The following is a 24,765-nucleotide window of genomic DNA, read 5'->3' on the forward strand; positions in this document are numbered from 1 at the left end:
CACAGAGGTGCTCAGCCACCCTGCCCCCAGCCCTCCCTCACCCTGCTGCTGCTCACCTTCCGGCAAGGTGTCAGCCAACTCTGTGTCTTTGCTGTAGGACTCAGGCCTGGCAAAGAGGAGAGGTGGGCAGCCCGGCACTAGTAGCTACTAAGCCCCTCTGTGGTCAAGAGGAGGCTGAGCCATCTTGATCCAACTGCCCTTGGGCCCCCACAGCCCAGGATTGCAGAGGGCTCTCGGTGTCACCATCTGAGAGGTCAGGCTAAGTCACTCCTCCTCCTGCCCGGGGCATTGTGATGCTCTAACCAGAGTGAGCAGGTAAGAGATTGAGGGGTGGGCTGTGCAGTTCCTCACCTGGGTCCCCCGTAAGGGACATAATAGCGATTCAGGAGGTAGTTCTTTCCCTCTAAGCTCACAGAGACAGTCCTGTTCTTGGTCCAAAAGTCCAATTCCAAGGCTAGCGTCTCAATGTTCTCCCTGGAGTGAAGCAGACAACACCTCAGCCCAGGTGCGCTGCCCATCCCCAGCCCTGAGAGGTCTGAGGTGGGGGGTGGGTCTGCAGAGCAGCACAAGAAGGGTGGTACCCACTGTAGGAAGGTGGTGTCGTTGGTGTGAGTCAGGTAGCAATCCATCATGAGGGTCAAGAGTGGGGGCTGGCTCCGCTGCAGGTAGTACACGCGCCCGCCATTGGGGACATGCCCATAGCTGCCAAGAGGAAGGCCTGCTGAGATGCCTTCTCCCCAGCAACTGGCACCAAGGCAATCCAGCTCCAGGCCTATGGCACACCTGCCAATCCTCCCCACCTAGGCTGGAAGTGCCTGGCCCCCTCTCACGTTTTCACCAGGTCCAAGAAGTTCTGCAGCATGCCCTTCACCGTCTCAGCCATCTCCGAGAGGAGCAGACCCTCCATGACCCAGTAGGAGTCCCTGGGGAAGGGGCAGCTTAGGCACCACCCTGCTGTCTCCCTCTGCCCTGCACACCAGCCAGTGGGGCACTCTGCCCTGCTCAAGACACCTTGCTGGCCCTGGGTTTCTGTACCACTGCCAGTCCTGCAGGCCCCCTGGTCTCTCAGGCCTGGGCGCTCACCAGTAGTAGAACTCCACAAAGCGACCGCCAGGCACAATGAAGGGGTGTTCTGAGTAGATGAGAGAGAACCGTTCAGGGTGGCTGAGAACCTCTGGCTTCATCTGGAATCAGGAGAGAGGGCAAGGGGAGCCTAGAATCCCCATGGAAGCAGAGGCCGCAGGCAGCTGGGGAATCTGAGGCCCTGGGAGTCACAGGCTTTGGAGCCAGGCAGTTGGGTTCAGCTCTGGCTCCACTGCTGCTCAGCCATGTGATAAACGCCTGGCCGCTGGGAGCCCTGGGGTCCTCATCTGTCACCTTCTGGCCTTGGGAGTCCTGGCTCAACTTGGTGCCAGGTAGAAGACCCGACCACTCAGCCAGGCACCGGGCAGGTATCCACCAAGCAGCAGCCATTACAAAGACCCAGGGTGGGCTGGGTGGGTAAGGGGGTGCCAGCCCCCCATTTCCCCTCTACTCCCCATCCTTGCTGCCACGACCCAACCAGGCTCAGAAGATTGGCCCATCACCCCCATTCTCTGAGCCAGGTAGGGGTAAAACCCCAAACCCTTTCCCCAGGTGAGGGGATATAGATGAGCAAAGTAGCTCAGGACAGGGCTGAGCACAGGGCCTGGCCCCAAGCAGCAGTAGCACTGACTCTTCCTGAGACGGAGGCCTCCTGAGAAGGAGCTCAGGGAAGGAGACAGCCCAGCAGGCAGTGAACATCTACCCAGTACTGGGCAGCCTAGAGGTGGCAGGGCAGGCTGGGGTTTCCTGGGGAGGCTGGGGAGCCTTCCTGGAGGAGGCGAGGCATTAGAAGTAGATGCTGCGCTTCTGATCTCAAAAATTCTTTCTAGAGGGCTTCTATTTGGGGACCCAGGGGTCAGGAACTGGTTTCTCAGAAAAAGAAGCCCGATCTGTGCTCCGGAGACACTGTGGGCCCCAGGCACATTCCTCTCTCCAGTTCCCTTGGCCAGGCCTTGGGCAGGCCCAGGACGCTGATACCTTCTTCCCCAGCTTCTTCCAGAGCTGGTGCAGCTGCCCTGCCCAGACACGTAGTTTGGCATCTGAAATCTTCTGCAGGAACTGGGGGCTGGAAGAACACAGGCCCCCCAGGGTTCAGGGAGGCAGCTCGGTTGGAAGGGACCCTCTCTTGTTCCCCGTCCAGAGTCATACCTGTCTTTCCAGTCTGCAGGGGTCCAGGGCTGCAGCTCCTGCCCCTTGGCCTGGAAGTGTTCCTGGACAAACGCCTGCAGCTGCTCCCTGGGGATGCTGTGATTGTGGTCCCTGGACAGCTCAGTGAAGGTCTGCAGGACTTGTTCTGGAGAGCAGGCAGCAGGGAGGGGTCAGCAGGGTGTCACAAGCCACTCCCTGATCACAGGGGCCTCTCTGCTTGTTCTTGCCCCCTGCCTTCTTTGGAGAGAAGGTTCTTTGGAGAGGAGGTTCAGCCCTAGGTGCTTCACCTGGAGCTATAGACAGTGGCATGTCCACAAACTGCTTGTCATCCTGGTAGAACTTGGCCATTTGAACTTGGTGTAAGAGCTCCCCGTGGCAGTAAATCTCGCTGCAGAGACAGGGATAGGAGCAGGTCAGGTCACCACCAGCACCCCATTGGGACAGAAGAGAAGGCTAGAGTCTGTGGCAGACTGGTCAAGGCATGTTCCCTGGGACTGGACAAGGGCTCTGTGTGTGTGTGTGTGTTAGGAGTTTGTGGGTTGGAGTGACATACAGGGCTGAAGGAACAAGTAGGGTCTTTGGGCAATAAAGTGCCTGTCTGACTGCCTGAGCCCACACTGGTGGCTAATTTGAGATGATGTAGAATAGCTGGTAGACAAAGGGAGGTTAGCACTTTAGTCATACTGGTGTGGCCAATTCTCTGTACAATGGCCCTGTGTAGACTCAATCGGAAGGGCTTATGGCAGAAACCTGGGAGGTGCACTCAGTGGTGATTGCTGAGATTGGGCCAGAACATTTCCAGGCGCAGTGTATGTGTAGGTCATTTGAGAGATAATTACTAGCTGGCTCTTGAGTGTTTCCAGAAACTGCTTCCATGACGGCAGGACACAAAATAATCCTGAAACCTGAAATAGCCATAATGTCTTGGGTGATGTCAGAGGAACACTCCGTAATGAAGGCAGTGCCCAGAAGTGTTTCTGAATAAAATGGAAATGGTTTATTCAGGAGCGTGCTGCTCAGGGAATGCAAGGAGGTGCTCATGGTATTCAGGAGCAGGAAGCCTCCTTCCCCCTAGGGTCAACTCTGGAAGCACCAAGGAGCTAATGGATCCTAGTGCCACATAGGGGCCCTTTGAACAGCTCTTGGTTGAATGACAAAAGCTGCTTGGTTTATAGGTAGAAAGACCTTGTTTGGAAGGCCTTTGCACTCTGACTGAGGATGGAAAATCTTTGAAGAAGGTAAGAACAAATCATCTCAGTGGATTGAATTGCGTGCTGTTTTCCTTGCAGTGATAGAAGAATCAAATGATAAAAGCCCCTGTGTTTGGGTTTTTACTGACTCATGGGCCGTGGCCAATGGCCTGGCAGATGGGCAGTGAAAAACTGAACTACTAAAGTGTTGCCCACCTGGGGCATAACCCTATGGAAATGTAAAGGGCACATTAAAGTAGCTTTGCATATCAGGTTGTAGATGCAAATGTGCAAAATACTACAAGATGCTATATTAGAACAGAAGATGCTGTACCAGTGTGGACCACCAAGTTATATTTCTTCAGATCAAAGAACACAATTGACAGCATCTAGCATTCAGCAACGGGGCAAGCAATACCACAGCAAATGGACATATGGTGTTGCATACCATCCTCAGAGTAGCGCTTTGATAGAAAATTGGAACAGATAGTTGAAACGTTTGCTGTCTATAGTGGGGGAAGGGAGATAAAAGCATGAAGGGGTGGCTTACATACCTTCAAAAATGTGTGCTCTGGCTGGGCATGGTGGCTCACACCTGTAATCCCAGCACTTTGGGAGGCCAAGGCCGGTGGATCAGTTGAGGTCAGGAGTTCAAGACCAGCCTGGGCAATATGGTGAAACCCCATCTCTACCAAAAATACAAAAAGTAGCCAGGTGTGGTGGCAGGCACCTGTGATCCCAACTACTTGGGAGGCTGAGGCAGGAGAGTCACTTGAACCTGGAAGGTGGAGGTTGCAATGAGCCAAGATCACACCACTGCACTCCAGCCTGGCCAACAAGAGCAAGACTCTGTCTTTTAAAAAAAAAAAAAAGTGTGTGCTCACATTCAACTTGAGAGGAGCAAAGGGAGGTCTCCATTAGATTGATTCCCCTAATTTTTCTGGGGGATCTGGGAAAAGGGAGGGCGGAGTTGTTGGTATAACTATATGATTTGTTCCCAAATCATCTCAACTACATTTTCCTGCCCAATACAGTGGCCCCAGGACTGGAACTGCAAATGTGGGTGTCAGAAGAAGGGACGATTCTCAAGGAAAAAACTGCAACTGTACCTTTAAACCTTTATGCCAGATTTACTAAGGGTCTGATGGGATGTGTTGTGCCTTCACAGTATCTGGCTAAATTTGGCTTCTTAGTGAATGCAGCCATGTTGCCTAGTGGTCAAGATAGCCCACTAGTTCCGCACCTTTGTAACTCTTCCTTACATGACTGGCAGCGGACTGAGGGCAAGGCACCTGCAACAGTACTGTTAGTGCTGGCAATGTGGATCAGCACAGTGGCCAAGCCTAATGTCCCTTCCAGAAGTGGAAAAACTTGGTAAAAATCAATGATAGGCTGGGTGTGGTGGCTCATGCCTGTAGTCCTAGCACTTTGGAAGTCCGAGGCAGGTGGATCAGGAGGTCAGGAGATCGAGACCATCCTGGCCAACATGGCAACACCCCCGTCTCCACTAAAAATACAAAAATTAGCTGGGCATGGTGATGCCTGTAATTCTAGCTACTTGGGAGTCTGAGGCAGGAGAGTTGCTTGAACCCGGGAGGTGGAGGTTGCAGTGGGCCAATATTGCATCACTGCACTCCAGCCTGGGCAATAGAGTAAGACTCTACCTCAAAACAAAAACAAACAAACAAAAAATCAATGACAGATGGTGAGGAAGAGACGCAGTAGCTGAGGGTAAAGGAATGAGTAAATGGGTTATGCAATGAGGGGAATGCAATATCATGTAGGTGCCTGGAGAGACTCAAAACAAGAGAGTAAGATTGTGTCTTAGCATGATTATACCAGATGCCTGAAAGGGGGAAGCCATGCATTTGCCAAGACGACTCCTGCTTTTGGGCCTTGACAAGGTCAAATGGCAGCCTGCAAACCTGAGTGGCACTGCTCTGAGACTTGGTCATATGATATGAGGATGAGCTGCTCCAGTTGCTGACAACAGAATGTAACTCTAGCAATGTGCCAGAGATTTTTGACTCTTAATTTTCAGGTTACATCTACTACGAAGGATGCCATTTGGGAAGGAATTTCCAGGAACTACTCTTTTTGGGGCCTTTGGATTATGTGGTTTACAACTCCTGGCAGAGTAATCACTGTGTAACTGTAAACCTTGATCACTGAATGCTTAGAAAGGTCTCCGGTTAAAACGAACGAAATATAGCAGCAGCATGGCCAGCCTATTCCAATGAGCTCCATGCACAAATGCAGATCACCCTTGTTTTTGTGGATGAAAAGCTGTTAAACAGAATAGAAAAAAATTTTATTTTATTTTTTATTTTTTTATTTTTTTTGAGACGGAGTTTTGCTCTTGTTGCCCAGGCTGGAGTGCAATGGCGCGATCTCAGCTCACTGCAACCTCTGCCTCCCGGGTTCAAGTGATTCTCCTGTCTCAGCCTCCCGAGTAGCAGTAGCTGGGATTACAGGCATGCGCCGCCACGCCCGGCTAATTTTGTATTTTTAGTAGAGATGGGATTTCTCTATTTGGTCAGGCTGGTCTCAAACTCCCGGCTTCAGGTGATCCACCCGTCTCAGCCTCCCAAAGTGCTGGGATTACAGGTGTGAGCCACTGAACCTGGCCTAGTTTTTATTTTTTTAGATAAGGGCTCACTCTGTCACCCAGGCTGGAATGTAGTGGTGCAATCACAGCTCATTGCAACCTCAATCTCCCAGGCCCAAGTGATCCTCCCATGTCAGCCTCCTGAGTAGCTGGGACTACAGGCATATGCCAGCGTATCCACCTAATTTTTTCTATGTTTTTTTGTAGAGACCGGGTCTTAATATGTTGCCCAGGCTGGTCTTGAACTCCTGGCTTCAAGTGATCCTCCTGGCTTGGCATCCCAAAGTGTTGAGATTACAGGCATGGGCCAGGATGCCCAGCCCAAATGGGTTTCTTATAGTAGTAAAGCAGTAGGCATCCCATGATATGTCCAAATTCTCCTGGGGAACAGCCCCATGCTGAGACAAGGAAGGCTATGGGAGGCTTTATGGCATACTCAAACTAATTACACCCAGGTGTGATGACCACTCATCTAACCCTAGTATGGGGAACTCACAAATTCTGGGTACAAAACATGTATCCTAAAGGCACTCAGGCCTTTAATGCAAAATGGCAACAGCATACATGGTGGAACAAATATTGTCCATGAGATAGAAAAAACTCTAAGGGAGATAGGTTCCCCCATCATGGAACATGCTGAATTTATTAATCCTGTTTTTTCACCTTAAAGTCTTTTATCCCTAACACATTTACTTTTTTTTTTTTGAGACCGAGTCTCACTCTGTCGCTCAGGCTGGAGTGCAGTGGCACCATCTCGGCTCACTGCAACCTCTACCTCCCTTGTTCAAGCAATTCTCATGCCTCAGCCTCCCAAGTTGCTAGGATTACAGGCATGTGCCACCACACCCGGCTAATTTTTGTATTTTAGTAGAGACAGGGTTTCACCATATTGGTCAGGCTGGTCTTGAACCTTCTGACCTCAGACGATCCAGCTGCCTCGGCCTCCCAAAGTGTTGGGATTATAGGCATGAGCCATGGCACCTGGCCTACAAATTTACTTTTAACAAGGAGAAGCATTTAGAGAAAAAGATGTATTAGAGGAGGAGGGAATACTTCCAAACTCATTCTGCAAAGCCAGTATTACCCTGGTCCCAAAACCAGATGAAGACACATCAAAAAAAAATAAAATAAAACTACAGGCCAGTATCACTAATGAATATTGATGCAAAAATCCTCAACAAAACACTGGTAAACCTTGGCCGGGCGTGGTGGCAAAACCCTGTCTCTACAAAAAAACAAAAATATTAGCTGGGTGTGGTGGCATGTACTCGTAGTCCCAGTTGCTTGGGAGGCTAAGGTGGCAGGATCGCTTAAGCCCAGGAGGCAGAGGTTGCAGTGAGCTGTGATTGTGCTGCTGTACTCCAGCCTGGGCGGCAACAGAGCAAGACTATGTCTCAAAAAAAGAAAAGAAAGATTTTCCATGTTCATTGTTTATGGATTGGAAGAATCAATATTGTTAAAATGTTCATATGGGCTGGGTGCAGTGGCTCATGCCTGTAATTCCAGCACTTTGGGAGGCCAAGGCAGGCCAATCACTTGAGGTCAGGAGTTCGAGACCAGCCTGACCAACATGGTGAAACCCCGTCTCTACTAAAAATACAAAAATTAGCCAGGTGTGGTGGTGCATGCCTCTAATCCCAGCTACTTGAGAGGCTGAGGTAGGAGAATTGCTTGAACCTAGGAGGCAGAGGTTGCACCACTGCGCTCCAGCCTGGGTGACACAGCAAGACTCCATCTCAGAAAAAATAAAAAATAAAAATAAATAAATAAATAAATAAGGAACTCATACAACTCTATTAAAAAAGCTAATAATCCAATTTAAAATGGGCAAAAGACCTGAATAGACATTACTGAAAAGCAGACATACATTTCCTTAAGAAAATAAATTTTAAAAAAAGACATACAAATGGCAAACAAGCATATGAAAAGGTGCTCAACATAATTAATTGATCATCAGAGAAATGCAAATCAAAACTACAATGAGATAGCATTTCATCCTTATTAAAATGGCTTTTATCCAAAAGCCAGGCAATAACAAATGCTGGTAAGGATGTGGAGAAAAGGAAATTCTCATACACTGTTGGTGGGAATGTAAATTAGTACAACCACTATGGAGAACAGTTTGAAGGTTCCTCAAAAAACTAAAAATAGAGCTACCATATGATCCAGCAATCCCATTGCTAGATATATGACCGAAAGAAAAGAATCAATATATTGAAGCACTATTGACAATAGCCAAGATTTGGAAGCAACCTAAGTGTCCATCGACTGATGAATGGATAAAGAAAATGTGGTATATATCCACAATGGAGTACTATTCAGCCATATAAAAGAATGAGATCCTGCCATTTGCAAGAACATAGATGGAACTGGAGGTCATTATATTAAGTGAAATAAGCCAGGGGCAGAAAGACAAACTTCATATGTTCTCACTTATTTGTGGGAGCTTAAAATTAAAATAATTGAACTCATGGAGATAGAGAGTAGAATGACAATTAGGAGAGGCTGGAAAGGGTAGTGGCAGGCATCGGGGGGAGGTGGGGATGGTTAATGGTACACAGAAACAGAAATAATGAATAAGATCTAGTATTTGCTAGCACAACAGGTGACTGTAGCCAAAAATAATTTAATTGTACATTTAAAAATAACTAAAAGAGGCCGGGCGCGGTGGCTCAAGCCTGTAATCCCAGCACTTTGGGAGGCCGAGGCGGGCGGATCACAAGGTCAGGAGATCGAGACCACAGTGAAACCCCGTCTCTACTAAAAATACAAAAAATTAGCCGGGCGCGGTGGCGGGCGCCTGTAGTCCCAGCTACTCAGGAGGCTGAGGCAGGAGAATGGCGGGAACCCGGGAGGCGGAGCTTGCAGTGAGCCGAGATCGCGCCACTGCACTCCAGCCTGGGCAACAGCGTGAGACTCCGTCTCAAAAAAAATAAAATAAAATAAAAATAAAAATAAAAATAACTAAAAGAGTATAATCAGATTGTTTGTAACACAAAGGATAAATGCTTGAGGTGGTGGACACCTCATGTACCCTGATGTGATTATTACCCATTGCATGCCTGTATCAAAATATCTCATGTAATTAATAAATATATTCACCTACTATGTACCTCCAAAATTTAAAAATTAAAAAAAAGAACAAAACAAAACAAAAGATTAAGTGAGGGGCTTCAAGTGTCTTAAATATTAAATAAATGTAAGGTTTTTTTATTAAAAAAAAAATCAATTTCCAGTTCCACTCCCCTACTCAGAGATTGGGAGGTCAGGCTGATATCAGTTGGATCAAAGCCCCACCTCTGCAAACACACAGGTTGGTCTTTCTGGCATGTCCAGTCCTCATCCTGAGTCAGCTAATTAGTATAATCCATCTACAGCCTCATCATGAATACTGAAGACACACCTATCATTTGGGAAATTGCAAGAGCTTAGAAGTTCTTCCCAGCAACTTGGGTCAAAGAACGGACAAACTCTGTTATACAACAGTCCAGTCCCTAGCCTTTACCCATAGATCCCTTGTAGCAAAACAGTCATACTTTCCTGAGCAACTGCATTTGGAATAGCATTTTTGTAACGACAAAGAGATAGTATCAACATGAACATATTGAAAATTTAGAGGAGCTAGTGTGGAAGTAGAGATGGGAAGCTTTTAGCTCAATTTCCCAATACATGTGACCCTCAATATTAGTATTATAATCTTGCCAACAACGCCAGTGCTTTATCATATTGCACTATGGTAGATGTAACCTGAAAATTAAGAGTCAAAAGATGTTCACACATTACTAGAGTCCCATTGTCATTAATAATTAGTCCTGTTCATCACCAGATCATATGACAAAATGTCTCCCAGGATAAGGCCACTCAGGCTGGCAGGCTCCCCTTTGATCTTGTCAGTTTCCAGAGCAGGAGTGGTCTTGGCAAAATATGGCTTTACCCTTTCAGGCATCAAGTATAGCTGAATGAAGAGGCGATAGCATCTTTTTCTCTGATCTTCTTTCTAAGCATTAATGTAATAGTGGACTTCCCTCATTGCATTTCTTATTAATGCATGGATTTACTCATTTATTCCCAGCTACTACACCTCTTGTTCTCCATTTATACCCAAACTTTTCCACCTTTGGAAAGAACATTGGGTTAGGCCACTGTGTTTATCCAGATTGTAGGTAGAAACACTTGTCTTGTAAATGCTTCTCCTTCGGTCCACTCCCATTCATACAGGGCAGGCTTACATAGGTACAGAACTAGTAAGCTATCTTGAGCAGTAGGCAATATATTTGTATTTATTGTTAGCCCCATTTTTGCTAGATAAGGTGAAGGCACAACCTGCCCCATCAGACCCTTAGGAATTCTCACATTGGCCGGGCGTGGTGGCTCACGCCTGTAATCCCAGCACTTTGGGAGGCCGAGGCGGGCGGATCACAAGGTCAGGAGATCGAGACCACGGTGAAACCCCGTCTCTACTAAAAATACAAAAAATTAGCCGGGCGCGGTTGTGGGCGCCTGTAGTCCCAGCTACTCGGGAGGCTGAGGCAGGAGAATGGCGTGAACCCGGGAGGCGGAGCTTGCAGTGAGCCGAGATCGCGCCACTGCACTCCAGCCTGGGCGACAGAGCGAGACTCTGTCTCAAAAAAAAAAAAAAAAAAAAAAAAAAAGGAATTCTCACATAAAAGTTGAAGAATATAGTTATACTTTCTTGCTTAGGAGTAATTCCTGCCTCTTGCATTTGTATCTGCAGTCCTAATTCAAAATTCTAGCAGATAAATGTAACAAAGAGATTAAAATAATTGAAAAGAAAAGAATCAAGCAGAAACCCTAGAGCTGAAAAATGCAATTGGCATACTGAAGAATGCATCAGAGTCCTTTAATAGCAGAATTTATCAAGCAGAAGAAAGAATTAGTGAGCTTGAAGACAGGCTATTTGAAAATACACTATCAGAGGAGACAAGAGAAAAAAGAATAAACAAAGAAGCACGCCTACAGGATCTAGAAAATACAATCAAAATGCCTCAAAATGGCAAATCTAAGAGTTATTGGACTTAAAGAGGAGGTAGAGAAAGAGATAGGGACAGAAAATTTATTCAAAGGGGTAATAACAGAGAACTTCCCAAACCTAGAGAAAGATATCAATATCCAAGAACAAGAAGGTTATAGAACACCAAGCAGATTTAACCCAAAGGCTACCTCAGGGCATTTAATAATCAAACTAAAGGTCAAGGACAAAGTAAGGATACTAAAAGCAGCAAGAGAAACGAAACAAATAATATACAATGGAGCTCCAATATGTCTGGCAGCAGACTTCTCAGTGGAAAGCTTACAATCCAGGAGAGAATGTCATGACATATTTAAAGTGCTGAAGGAAAAAAAAAAAACTTTTACCCTTGAATAGTATATCTGGTGAAAATGTCCTTCAACCATGAAGGAGAAATAAAGACTTTCCCAGACAAGCAAAAGCTGAAGGATTTCATCAATACCAGACCTGTCCTACAAGAAATGCTAAAGAGTGTACTTTGGTCAGAAAGAATAGGATGTTAACACGCAGTAAGAAATCACCTGGGCCGGGCGCGGTGGCTCAAGCCTGTAATCCCAGCACTTTGGGAGGCCGAGATGGGCGGATCACGAGGTCAGGAGATCGAGACCATCCTGGCTAACACGGTGAAACCCCGTCTCTACTAAGAAATACAAAAAATAGCCGGGTGAGGTGGCAGCGCCTGTAGTCCCAGCTACTCGGGAGGCTGAGGCCGGAGAATGGCGTGAACCCGGGAGGCGGAGCTTGCAGTGAGCTGAGATCCGGCCACTGCACTCCAGCCTGGGCTACAGAGCGAGACTCCGTCTCAAAAAAAAAAAAAAAAAAAAAAAAGAAATCACCTGGGCAGGGCACAATGGCTCATGCCTGTAATCCCAGCATTTTGGGAGGCCGACGTAGAAAGATCACTTGAGGAGTCTGAGACCAGCCTGACCAACATGGTGAAATCCTGTCTCTACCACAAAATACAAAAAAATTAGCCAGGTGTGGTGGCACACACCTGTAGTCCCAGGTACTCAGGAGGCTGAAGTGGGAGAATCGCTTGAACCAGGGAGGTGGAGGTTGCAGTGAGCTGAGATCTCACCACTGCACTCCAGCCTGGGCAACAGAGTGAGACACTGTCTCAGGAAAAAAAAAAAAAAAAAAAAGTTAATGATCGCTGGGTTCAGTGGCTCAGGCCTGTAATCCCAGCACTTTGGGAGGCTGAGGCAGGTCACTTGAGGTCAGGTGTTCGAGACCAGCGTGGCCAACATGGTGAAACCCCATCTCTACTAAAAATACAAAAAATTAGCGGGGCATGGTGGCGCATGCCTGTAATCCCAGCTACTTGGGAGACTGAGGCATGAGAATTGCTTGAACCCAGGAAATAGATGTTGCAGTAAGCTGAGATCGCACCACTGCACTCCAGCCTGGGTGACAGAGTGAGATTCCATCTCAAAAAAAAAAAGAAATCACCTGAAGATACAAAACTCACTGTTAATAGTAAGCACACAGAAAAAACACAGAATATCATAACACTAGAACTGTGGTGTGTAAACTACTCTTATCCTATGTATCTGCAGTCCTGGGACCACTGGGATTTACGGGAACCACTGAATCATCTGGAAAAAGAAAGTTTAGTTAATGTGGGGAAGAAAGAAAACGGTATAGTCATACCACATGGGAAGAATTGCTAGTCATCGTCCCCCAGTCCCTCTTCCCTTTAACTTCCAGAAAAGCAGAAGAATCTAATAGGGACAAACCCTTGAGCCCCCTTATGCTGAGTGTGAGCACATACTTGTGAAGGCACGTAAGCCAGCCTTTCATACCCTTATTCCCTGCTGTTTTAGATAGCACATGCTTCAACTGCCCATCCCAATTCTCTATGGAACCACTCCTCTGAAGATGAAAATGTTTCTTGATCTGAAGAAATATAACTCAATGGTTCAAATTGGTGGAGTATCTTTTGTTCTGACCCTTTTACAGTGTCAGTATTTTGAGCATTTGCATCTACCACTGGCCATGCAAACTCCAGTCCAGAATCAGTGTCTACTCTTGTCAGGACCCATTTGTAGCCCTCCAGGCCTACCAGAATCAGTCCATCTTGCCAGGTATGTGCAGGGCCTTCCCTCCAAGGTCATCTTCCCACAGCCGTGTGCAGTCTTTCTCTTTTTGGCAGACAGAAAAGTACTTACTGGCATTTTGTGCCTCGGCGGGAACAAGAGGACTAAGTCTAAATTCAGCCCTTCTCTGCATGGCTGCTGCCCTGCAATGTCCATTTATTTCATGAACACAGGTGGCCACCTCAAGCGAGCACACAGGGATGCCTGCTTGTTGCCCCAGTTCCCTTTTGATCCTGGAAAGGGGTTCTTTGATGGACATCAACATAACCTGCTTTAATGCACTCCTAAAATTCCTGTTGTGATTTCCATATAGACAAGGTTCCCATTGTCCTTCTGCCTGACCATATGGCCAGGCCATTGGCCACTGTCCAAGAGTTAGTAAAAACCTAAACAGTATGCAATTCAGCCCACAGAGCTGATTTGTTCTTGCCTTCTTTGATCAGAGTGACAACCTTCCAAACAGTAGGCTGTTCATTCACCTTGGGACTGCCATCCATAAGCCAAATAGCTCTTTGTTGGTCAATTGAGAGCTGTCAATAGGGCACTGTCCAATTGGCAATAGAATCTAATGAGTGGGTCCAAAGTCAGTCTTAGGGGAAGAGAATCTCTCTGCTCTTGAATACACTGAATAACTCTGCATTCCCCCATGAGCTTATTCCTGATCCAGTCATTTCCACTTCATTATGGAACTCTTCTAGGCCCTGCCCACTCTCTGAGAGCATTTCTCCAACATCACCTAAGATATTATAGGTATTTCAGGTTTCAAGATTATCTTACATCCTTCAGTCATAGGGGCAATTTCAAATAATGTCTGATAGCGAGCCAATAATTACCTCTCACACGGAAATTCTCTAGTCCAAAGTCCCAGCACTCGTGCCAGGAGGTGCTCTAAGACCTTTGCTATAAAGTCCAGTCTATGCTCCAGAGAAGGCTAACAATCTCTGTGGAGCTGGGCAATGTTATTGGTTCCCATTTGGAATGTCTAATCAATATTGCTTGATGAGTGGATGTCCATGCCTTCTGTTTTACAATACTAGGTAGTCTAAATGTTTCCTGGTCAGATACAATATCCATCCCTGTAATACATTCAGGTAGAAGAGATGCAACACTCCACATAAAACCTGTTCAAGCGCATACCAGTTTTTTGTTTTGTTTTGTTTTGGTTTTGTTTTGTTTTTTGTTTTTTTTTTTTTGAGACGGAGTCTCGGTCTGTCGCCCAGGCTGGAGTGCAGTGGCCGGATCTCAGCTCACTGCAAGCTCTGCCTCCCGGGTTCACGCCATTCTCCTGCCTCAGCCTCCCGAGTAGCTGGGACTACAGGCACCCGCCACCTCGCCCGGCTAGTTTTTTGTATTTTTTAGTAGAGATGGGGTTTCACTGGGTTAGCCAGGATGGTCTCGATCTCCTGACCTCGTGATCCGCCGGTCTCGGCCTCCCAAAGTGCTGGGATTACAGGCTTGAGCCACCGCGCCCGGCCTTGTTTTGGTTTTGAAATGGAGTTTCACTCTTGTTGCCCAAGCTGGAGTGTAATGGTGCGATCTCAGCTCACTGCAACCTCCTCCTCCTGGGTTCAAGTGATTCTCCTGCCTCAGCCTCCCGAGTAGCTGGGATTACAGGTGCACACCACCATGCCCGGCTAATTTTGTATTTTTAGTAGAGACAGGATTTCTCCATGTTGGTCAGGCTGGTCTTGAACTCCTGATCTCAGATGATCTGCCCACCTCTGCCTCCGAAAGTGCTGGGATTATAGGTGTGAGCCACTGCACCTGGCCACATTTTTATATTCTCTCAATCTCATTGCAGTGCCCATCAGGGCTTCAGCAGGTGCTTTTGGTACCACAGTGCAGGACTGGAGGTTGTAATTCCACCAACCAGAATCTAAGCATGGCCCATCTTTTACTTTCAGTTTGACTATTACAGATAAAAATCTATAGGGATTGTATATTTGCTTTTCTTCTTAGTGGTATACATTTTCCTATGCACATGGGCCAACTCCCCAAAAGTTAGAGATCAATCATCTCTAAGTTCCATTGGTAACTTTTACCTCCAGTAACTGATTGCAGCATGACTGTTCTTCACACCATGAGTGACCATGTAGCCACTCAAGAATGAAAGATTTCTCATCCCCTGCCCTTTCATCTTTTCTTTTCCCAACCCACATGTTTCAGTGAGTCAGGGTCATTCTAGTGAATCCACATTTTCTGACACCAACTGCAATACTGCAATTTAATCCTGGTGCTAACCATCGGGAGTTAGTGTGGAATCCACACTCAGGTTAAGGGCACAGTCCTGAGTGAGACGGCCTCACGTCTGACACCAGCCACAAGTTCAGGGGTCCCCAGGCCACCTGCACTTCTTACCAAAAGGCTACAAATGTAGGGGTTCCCATAACCCTTTCAGATTTGATAATTTGGTAGAACTCACAGGACTCAGAAAAGCTTACGGTTATGCTTAGGGCTGTAGTTTTATTACAAGAATATAAGCCAGGATCAGCCAAATGAAGAGACACATGGGGCAAGGTCTAGGGGGGCCCTGAATGAACAGCTTCTGTGTCCTTTCCCCATGGAACCAGGACGTTTCTCCTCCTGGCTCATCAATGTGTTCACCAACCAGGACTTGGTATTTTTTTTGTTTTATTTTTTTGTTTGTTGAGACAGGCAAAAAATCAGGCCAGGTGCAGTGGCTCATGCCTGTAATCCCAGCACTTTGGGAGGCTGAGGTGGGTGGATCGCTTGAGGTCAGGAGTTTAAGACCAGCCTGGTCAACATGGTGAAACCCAGTCTCTACTAAAAATACAAAAATTAGCCAGGCATAGTGGTGAATGCCTATAGTCCCAGCTACTTGGGAGGCTGAGGCAGGAGAATCGCTTGAACCCTGAGGGCAGAGATTGCAGTGAGCCAACATCTTGCCACTGCACTCCAGCCTGGGCAACAGAGCTAGATTCCATCTCAAAACAAAACAAAACAAAAACAAAAAACAGTAATCAGGGACCACTAGGAATAACAGATATTCCTATCACTTGGGAGATTCCAAGAGCTTAGAAGTGACCTTGGAGGAACCCAAGACAAAGACGAAACAGGCCGGGCGCGGTGGCTCAAGCCTGTAATCCTAGCACTTTGGGAGGCCGAGACGGGCGGATCACGAGGTCAGGAGATCGAGACCATCCTGGCTAAAACGGTGAAACCCCTTCTCTACTAAAAAATACAAAAAACTAGCCGGGTGAGGCGGCGGGCGCCTGTAGTCCCAGCTACTCAGGAGGCTGAGGCAGGAGAATGGCCTGAACCCGGGAGGCGGAGCTTGCAGTGAGCTGAGATCCGGCCACTGCACTCCAGCCTGGGCAACAGAGCAAGACTCCGTCTCAAAAAAAAAAAAAAAAAAAAAGACGAAACAAATTCTTCATTATGCAAGAAGTGGCTTGTGCATGAAAGGATTGACTCAGCAGGTCTGCTGTGTTCAAACCCTGCACGTTTCAGAGAAAGTTCTGGCCTTTGACCAGCCCTGAGAGATAAGATTTAAATTACTGAAATATGCTGCCTGATAAGTCTTTGTTTTTCTGGGACCTTGGGCCATGCCAGATATATGATACTAATAATGTGATTTCTGGCAGGGGCCTTTGGCCACCCAGTATCAGTTTGACCTCTGAAGACCTGGAGAGTGAGTAACTGAGGTCAGCCACACAAGTAGTCCATGCTTTCATCACTGACCTCCAATAAAAACACTGGACACCAAGACTCAGGTGAGATTTTGTGGTTGGCAATACTTCATGCGTGCTGTCCCATGTTATTGCTGGAAAAATCAAGTACTGTCCATATAAATCCATTGGGAGAGGAAAAACTGGAATATTGAGCTTATTTTCTCCTGGACTCGGCCCTAGAATATTTCACCTCCGTTGGCTTTTAACATGTATCCTTTCACTGTAAGAAACCATAATCAAGGCCGGGCACGGTGGCTCACTCCTGTAATCCCAGCACTTTGGGAGGCTGAGGCAGGCAGATCACGCCAACATGGCAACACCCCTGTCTCTACTAAAAATACAAAAATTAGCCAGGCCTGGTGGCAGGCACCTGTAATCCCAGCGACTGGGGAGGCTGAGGCAGGAGAATTGCTTGAACCCAGAAGGTGGAGATTGCAGTGAGCCGAGATTGCGCCACTGCACTCCAACCTGGAGACAGAGCGAGAGTCCATCTCAAAAAAAGAAAAAAGAATGAAACCATAATCATGGTATAACCGTTTGGAAGTATTAGTGAATCACCAGCCTGAGGTTGGTCTTAGGGAACACCAATAAAGTCATCTTCCCCTACGTTTGGCAAACAGCCTAATGCTTGACAAAACACTGGACCACCCAGTCTCTCTGAAGTCGTCATTACAATCGCACAGGACAAAACCTATTAACTCTCCCAGGTACACTTTTCCCCTTTATACTCCACAATTGTCATGGGCAAGCACCGTCAACTCGCCCTTAACACGCACCCCCTGTTGAATCCCTTGTCTCTGACTGTAGTCCTACCACTGGAGCCCAAGCCCAAACTTTGTTGCCTGGAGCCCCGCTCTCCCCAGACCTGTTCCCACTCTGCCCCAATCACACAGGCCTTCTTCCCAATCCCTGAACAGCACCTCAGGGCCTCTGCACGGCCCTTTCCACGCCTAGACTGTCTTCTCCCAGGTCAGCTCAACGATGGTTCTTACCACAGTTCTGCTCACACATCACCTCCTCAGAGACACCTTTCCTCCCCGTCCTCTCTAACACACCCTCCGCTCACCTGCACCAGCGGGTCCTAACTTCGCTCTACTTCAAACTGTGCTTCTGTTACTGTTTTGCTTTTATTATTATTATTATTATTATTATTAGAGACAGAGTTTCACTCTCGTTGCCCAGACTGGAGTATAATGGCACGATCTTGGCTCACTGCAACCTCCACTTTCCAAGTTCAAGTGATTCTCCTGCCTCAGCCTCCTGAGTAGCTGGGATTACAGGTGTGTGCCACCACGCCCGGCTAATTTTGTATTTTTAGTAGAGATGGGGTTTCACCATGTTGGTCAGGCTGGTCTCGAACTCCTGACCTCAGATGATCCCCCCGCTACCTCAGCCTCCCAAAGTGCTGGGATTACAGGCGTGAGTCAGCATGCCCAGCTGTTTTGCTTCTATTATTATTGTTCTTGCAGGAGCTGGTAAAGTGGTTGATGTGGCCACAGCTCCATAAATCCATGAGTAATGAAGGGTAGACTTTGCCTGAGTCCAGGAGGCAGGACAGGGTCACTCATCTCTGTCCCTGGTGATGGAAACTCAGGGTTAGGAAAGAGCTTTGACCTGCCCTGGGTCACAAGGAGAGTATTAGGGTCAGGGCTTAAGCCCGGGTGCTATGGTCAGGCCCTTAGGCCGCCTCTCACACCCAGGCTAGGAAGCTGGAGCAGAAAGTTTGCTAGAACAATCCTGGGAAGAGGCCTGCACAGTTCAAGGGGCAGCTTGCAGGAGGAGAGGGAGGGAGGGTGGGTCAGGCCAACAGGGTGTTAGACCTCAGGCCAGGCTCTGGCAGCTGCATCTGGTATGAGGACTGCAGGTCCTGGCAGGGGGCAGTGGCTCACGCTTGTATTCCCAGCACAGTCACCAAGACTAATTCCCTTCCAAAGGTGGAAAAATTTGGTAAAAGTCAATGACAGGCCGGACGTGGTGGTGCATGCCTGTGATCCCAGCTACTCAGGAGGCTGAGGCACAAGAATCTCAAACCTGGCCGGGCGCGGTGGCTCAAGCCTGTAATCCCAGCACTTTGGGAGGCCGAGATGGGCGGATCACGAGGTCAGGAGATCGAGACCATCCTGGCTAACACGGTGAAACCCCGTCTCTACTAAAAAAAAAATACAAAAACTAGCCGGGCGAGGTGGCGGGTGCCTGTAGTCCCAGCTACTTGGGAGGCTGAGGCAGGAGAATGGCGTAAACCCGGGAGGCGGAGCTTGCAGTGAGCTGAGATCCGGCCACTGCACTCCAGCCTGGGCGACAGAGCCAGACTCTGTCTCAACAAAGAAAAAAAAAAAAAAAAAAAAAGAATCTCAAACCTGGGAGGTCTAGGCTGCAGTGAGTGGAATGGTGCCACTGTACTTCACCTGGACGACAGAGCAAGACTCTAACAAAAAACCCAAACAAACAAAAACAAAAAAAAGGACTGCAGGTGCAGTGCCCAGCATAGAGCCTGCTACACAGGAATCCTGATTTTCTTCTCTTCCCTACTCTTTCCTTCCTTTATAATCTCTTCTTTTCCTTCTGAAGTACTGACCCCAGAGCTTGAGATCTCATCCCAGCCTCCCTCTTATTGCCATCCTCTCCCGCTGCCTTCCCCACACCCTACCTCTCACAGGGTGGGGGTAGGGCCTCCTGGGACCCCAGTCCCAGCCCCAGCAGCAGTAGCAGGCACAGCTTCCAGGTCCTCCCTGGCATGGTGGCTGTGACTGTGATGAATGAGCAAGCCCAGGCACCCTCGGCTTGCTGGGCACAGCCTGACTCGCCTGCCTGTCCAAGTCGGCCGAAGTCCAGCCTTCGAGGCGTGGCCACCTGAGGGACGTGTGCTTGGTCTGTGTGCAGCCTGCTCGCCCCTCCTGCTCTCAGGGCACAGTGGTCACCTCCCCTGCTTCTACTTTGCTTCTTCTATTTAACTGTCTCAGCTGCTGCCAATGGCTCAGGCCCTTCCCTCAGAGTATGGGGATGGCGGTGGGGAATGGGCACCCGAAGGCCAGAGACACAGTCGAGGCCACACACCTGTAACCTGGATGCAAGTTCCTTGGGTGGCCCCAAGACCACCCACTTCAGAGAGTTACCATTTCCCTTAACATTTCAAATGGAATGGCTCAAGATCCTGTCCCTGGTGTGGTATGAAATTCAAGGACTCTCACTGTTGTCTACAAGAGATATGGCAGGAGCACAGGACAGTAGAGCCATTCCGTCTGGGGAGAACTAAGGGAGACCCACCATAGTGTGACTTTGTAATGAGTCTTTTTTTTTTTTTTTTTTTTTTTTTTGAGACTGAGTCTCACTCTGTCGTCAGGCTGGAGTACAGTGGCATGATCTCGGCTCACTGCCACCTCTGCCTGCCGGGTTCGAGCGATTCTCTTGCCTCAGCCTCCCAAATAGCTGGGACTACAGGCTCATGCCATCACGTCCATTTAATTTTTGTATTTTTAGTAGAGACAGGGTTTCACCGTGTTGGCCAGCATTGTCTCAATCTCTTGACCTCATGATCCACTCGCCTTGTCCTCCCAAAGTGCTGGGATTACAGGCCTGAGCTACCACGCCTGTCCTAATGAGTCTTGATGATCACATAGGAGTTTGCCAAGGGAATGGGCTGGAGACCACTACAATGTACGCAGAGCATACAAAGAGAACAGCAAACCCCTCAGCCTAGCTGCAGAGAACTTGGTGCTCATGCAGGGAAGGGTTTTGAGATAGGCTGCAGGAACATGTTGGCACCAGTCTGGAAATGTCTTTGCCAAGCCAAGGAATGTAATTCCTTGTAATTCCCCAAAGTGGAGCTAGCAGAGAAGTTTGTGAGCTTAAGAAGCAGATTCTCACCGGGAGGGAGCAGTGGCTCACGCCTGTAATCCCAGCACTTTGGGAGGCTGAGGTGGGCAGATCACCTGAGGTCAACATGGTGAAATCCCGTCTCTACAAAAATACAAAAGTACAAAAATTAGCTGGGCTTGTTGGCGGGCACCTGTAATCCCAGCTCCTCAGGAGGCTGAGGCGGGAGAATCGCTTGAACCCAGGAGGCGGAGGTTGTAGTGAGCTAAGATTGTGCCACTGCACTCCAGCCTGGGTGACAGAGAAAGACTCTGTCAAAAAAAAAAAAAAAAAAAAGCAGATTCGGTTGCTTTAGAGGCTCATCCCCTCAACATATGGAAGGTGAGCTGAAGGGACAGGGGACAGGGGGTGGGCAAGGCACATGGAGTTTAGTGATTGGCGTGACCTCTCCTGAAGGACTTAGGTTTGCTGTTAAGGATGTCAGTTGTGGCACCTGAGCAGTGTTTGCCACTGTTAAAAAGAAAAACCTTAGACAAATTAAATTTAACCATTTATTCAAGCAAAGAAATGACTCATGAATCAGGCACCGCTCTGAACTAGTAAAGGTTCAGATAGCTCCACCCAGTAATGTGGGCAGCTGGCATTGGTTTTTTGTTTGTTTTGTTTTTTGAGACAGGGTCTCGCTCTGTCGCCCAGGCTGGAGTGCAGTGGTTCCATCACAGCTCACTGCAGCCTTGATCTCTCAGGTTCAAGGGATTCTCCCACCTCAGCCTCCTGAGTAGCTGGGACCACAGGCACATGTCACCACACCCAACTAATTTTTTAATTAAAAATACTTTTTTTTTTTGTAGAAATTGGGTCTCCCTATGTTGTCCAGGCTAGTCTGGAACTCCTGAGCCAGAGCAATCCTCCTGCCTCATCCTCCCAATGTATTGGGATTATAGATGTGAGCCACCATGCCTGGTCAACAATTTTTTTTTTTTTTCCTGAGATGGAGTCTCGCTCTGTCACCCAGGCTGGAGTGCAGTGGTGCAAGCTCTGCTCACTGCAAGCTCCGCCTCCCGGGTTCACGCCATTCTTCTGCCTCAGCCTCCCGGGCATCTGACTACAGGCGCCCGCCACCATGCCCAGCTTTTTTTTTTTTTTTTTTTTTTTTTGTATTTTTAGTAAAGACAGGGTTTCACCATGTTAGCCAGGATGGTCTCAAGCTCCTGGCCTCGTGATCCGCCTGCCTTGGCCTCCCAAAGTGCTGGGATTACAGGCGTGAACCACCGCACCCAGCCAACAATTTTTAAGTGTACAATTCAATTTCCTTTTATTACATTCACAACGCTGTGCAACCACCACCCTTGGATTCTTTGGATAAATCTCACTTGGTCATGATGTCTAATCCTTTTAATAAACTGTTGGTTTTTGTTTGAGAGTATTTTTTTGAGGAATTTTGCATCAATATGTATATAGGATAATTGACTGTAATTTTCTTTTCTTGTGATTTTTTCTTTTTTTTTTGGACACACAGTCTTGCTCCATCACCCAGGCTGGAAGACAGTGGCATGAACACAGCTCACCGCAACCTCGACCTCCTGGGGCTCAAGTGATCATCTGGCCTCAACCTTCTGCGTGGCCAGGACTACAGGTGCACGCCACCGCGCCTGCGTAACTTTTAAATGTTTTCTTAGAGACCACATCTGACTGCGTCGCCCAGGCTGGTCTTGAACTCCTGGCCTCAACTGATTCTCCCGCCTTGGCCTCCCCAAGTGTTCCTCCCCAAGTGTGAGCCACCATGCCCAGCCCTCTTGTGTTGTCTTTATCTGGCTTTGATATCAGGGTAATGTTAGCCTCATAGCATGAGTTAGGAAGTATACCCCTCTTCTATTTGTAGAAGTGTTTGAGAAAGATTAATGTTAATTCTTCTTTAAATGTTTGGTAGAATGTACCAATGAAGCCATCTGGTCCTGGACCATATTAGGCAGAAACAATATATATGTGGGGGATGGGAGCAGAGAGAGAGAGTTTGAGAGGTAGCTGGCAAGTCCAAAATCTCTAGGGTAGGCCGGCAGGCTGGAGAAACAGGGAAGAAGCTGTAGTTCAAGTCCGAAGGCAGCATGCTGGGAGAATTCCCTCTTCTTCTGGGGAGGTCAGTCTTTTTCAAATTAGTCTTCAACTGATTGGATAATGCCCATCCACGTTAGGGAGGGTAGTCTGCTTTACTCAGAGTCTACAGATTTAAATGTTATTTTCATCTAAAACATATCTTCACAGAAACATCTAGAATAATGCTTGCTCAACTATCTGGATACCTTTGCCTAGCCATGTTGACATATAAAATTAAACTTTTTTTTTTTTTTTTGAGATGGAACCTCACTCTGTTGCCCAGGCTGGGGTGCAGTGGCATGATTCCAGCTCACTGCAACCTCTGCCTCCCAGGTTCAAGCGATTCTCCTGCCTCAGCCTCCTAAGTAGCTGGGATTATAGGTGCCCACCACCACACCCAGTTACTTTTTGTATTTTTAGTAGAGACGGGGTTTCACCATGTTGGCCAGGCTAGTCTTGAACTCCTGGCCTCAGGTGATCCACCTGCCTTGGTCTTCCTAAAGTGCTAGGATTACAGGCGGGAGTCACTGCGCCTGGCCCAAACATCTTTTTTTATTGCAAGGTTTTTTATTGTCATCTCTTTACTTGTTACGCCTATTGAGACTTTCTACTTCTTGCATCAGTTTGTATAATTTCTGTTTCTAGGAATTTTTCTGTTTCATCTAGGTTATCTAATTTGTTGGTATATACTTGTTTATAGTATTCTATTTCCAATTTTGTAAGGTCAATAGTAATGCCTCTGCACTCATTCTGATTTTTTGTGTGTCTTCTCTGTCAATTTTAATGATCTTTTCATAGGACCAACTTTTTGGTCACTCAGCTCACTGCAACCTTTGCCTCCTGAGTAGCTGGGCTTACACGTGCCTGCCATCACACCAGGCTAATTTTTCATATTTTAGTAGAGACGGGGTTTCACCATGTTACCCAGGGTGGTCTTGAACTCCTGAGCTCAGGCAATCCACCCACCTTGTCCTCCCAAAGTGCTAGGATTACAGGCATGAGCCAACGTGCCCAGCCAATGTTCTTTTTAAAAAAACACACAACTCTACAGTGATTGTACTAATTTACATTCTCACCAACAGTATATGAGGGTTCCTTTTCTCCACATCCTCACCAGTATTTGTTATTGCCTGTCTTTTGGATAAAAGCCATTTTAACTGGAATGAGATAATATCTCATTGTAGTTTTGATCTGCATGTCTCTGATGATCGGTTATGTAGCCCACCTTTTCATATACCTGTTTGCCATTTGTATGTCTTCTTTTCAGCAATGTTTATAGTGATTCACATCTTCTGCCCAATATGCAAACTGGCTTTGTTCTGGGGGAACTCCTCACTGTGTTGCCCAGGCTGGTCTCAAACTCCTGGGCTCAATTAATCTTCCCGCCTAAGCCTCCCAAAGCACTGGGATTACAGGTGTGAGCCACCATGCCTGGCCAGTAGTGTTTTTTGTTTTGTTTTGTTTTGAGACGAAATCTCACTCTGTCACACCAGGAGTGCAGTGGCATGATTCCAGCTCACTGCAACCTCTGCCTCCTGGGTTCAAGTGATTCTCCTGCCTCAGCCCCCTGAGTAGCTGGGACTACAGGCGCATGCCACCACACCCAGCTCATTTTTGTATTTTTAGTAGAGATGGGGTTTCACCATATTAGCCAGGCTGTTCTCAAACTCCTGACCTCGTGATCCACCCACCTCGGCCTCCCAAAGCGCTGGGATTACAGGTGTGAGCCACCGCACCCGGCCTCCAGCAGTTCTTTCTTTAGTATACATTTACAACTAACCAAGTCTACTCAAATAACACTGTTTCACGGTAGTGCGAGTACCTTATGACAACAAAGTAGTCTTTTTTTTTTTTTTTTGAGATGGAGTCTGGCTCTGTCGCCCAGGCTGGAGTGCAGTGGCCAGATCTCAGCTCACTGCAAGCTCCGCCTCCCGGGTTTACGCCATTCTCCTGCCTCAGCCTCCCGAGTAGCTGGGACTACAGGCGCCCGCCACCTCGCCCGACTAGTTTT

The 24,765-nt window shown here is 47.6% G+C and overlaps 1 protein-coding gene and 1 long non-coding RNA gene across 8 annotated transcripts in view; one reads left to right on the forward strand and one right to left on the reverse strand.

The window, feature by feature from the left end:
- The window catches only part of TREH (trehalase), a 35,814-nt gene extending 16,133 nt beyond the window's left edge, over window positions 1-19,681 (reverse strand). For 2 of the 7 annotated variants that reach the window (XR_013404330.1, XM_015115876.3), the window contains exons 1-9: window positions 19,495-19,681; window positions 2,520-2,620; window positions 2,233-2,377; window positions 2,062-2,149; window positions 1,084-1,184; window positions 831-923; window positions 586-702; window positions 352-474; window positions 57-106 (exon numbers count right to left, since the gene is read on the reverse strand). Coding sequence is in view for 5 of the 7 variants with exons in the window: in XM_015115876.3 (XP_014971362.2) it covers window positions 57-106; window positions 352-474; window positions 586-702; window positions 831-923; window positions 1,084-1,184; window positions 2,062-2,149; window positions 2,233-2,377; window positions 2,520-2,620; window positions 19,495-19,583 (907 nt within the window). In the remaining 2 variants the exon portion in view is untranslated. Of the gene's footprint in view, window positions 1-56; window positions 107-351; window positions 475-585; window positions 703-830; window positions 924-1,083; window positions 1,185-2,061; window positions 2,150-2,232; window positions 2,378-2,519; window positions 2,621-3,976; window positions 4,001-19,494 lie in introns of those variants that run through there. The other 5 variants (XM_077964479.1, XM_077964478.1, XR_013404331.1 and 2 more) reach the window with 4 other exon arrangements.
- Window positions 98-23,502, forward strand: LOC106993499 (uncharacterized). The gene is made up of 3 exons (XR_001439742.3): window positions 98-315; window positions 16,761-16,889; window positions 22,180-23,502. It is a non-coding gene; the product is annotated as an uncharacterized LOC106993499 (long non-coding RNA).
- Window positions 23,503-24,765: the final 1,263 nt, after the last annotated feature.

Source organism: Macaca mulatta, chromosome 14 (assembly GCF_049350105.2).
Source record: "Macaca mulatta isolate MMU2019108-1 chromosome 14, T2T-MMU8v2.0, whole genome shotgun sequence".
Classification (NCBI taxonomy): domain Eukaryota; kingdom Metazoa; phylum Chordata; class Mammalia; order Primates; family Cercopithecidae; genus Macaca; species Macaca mulatta.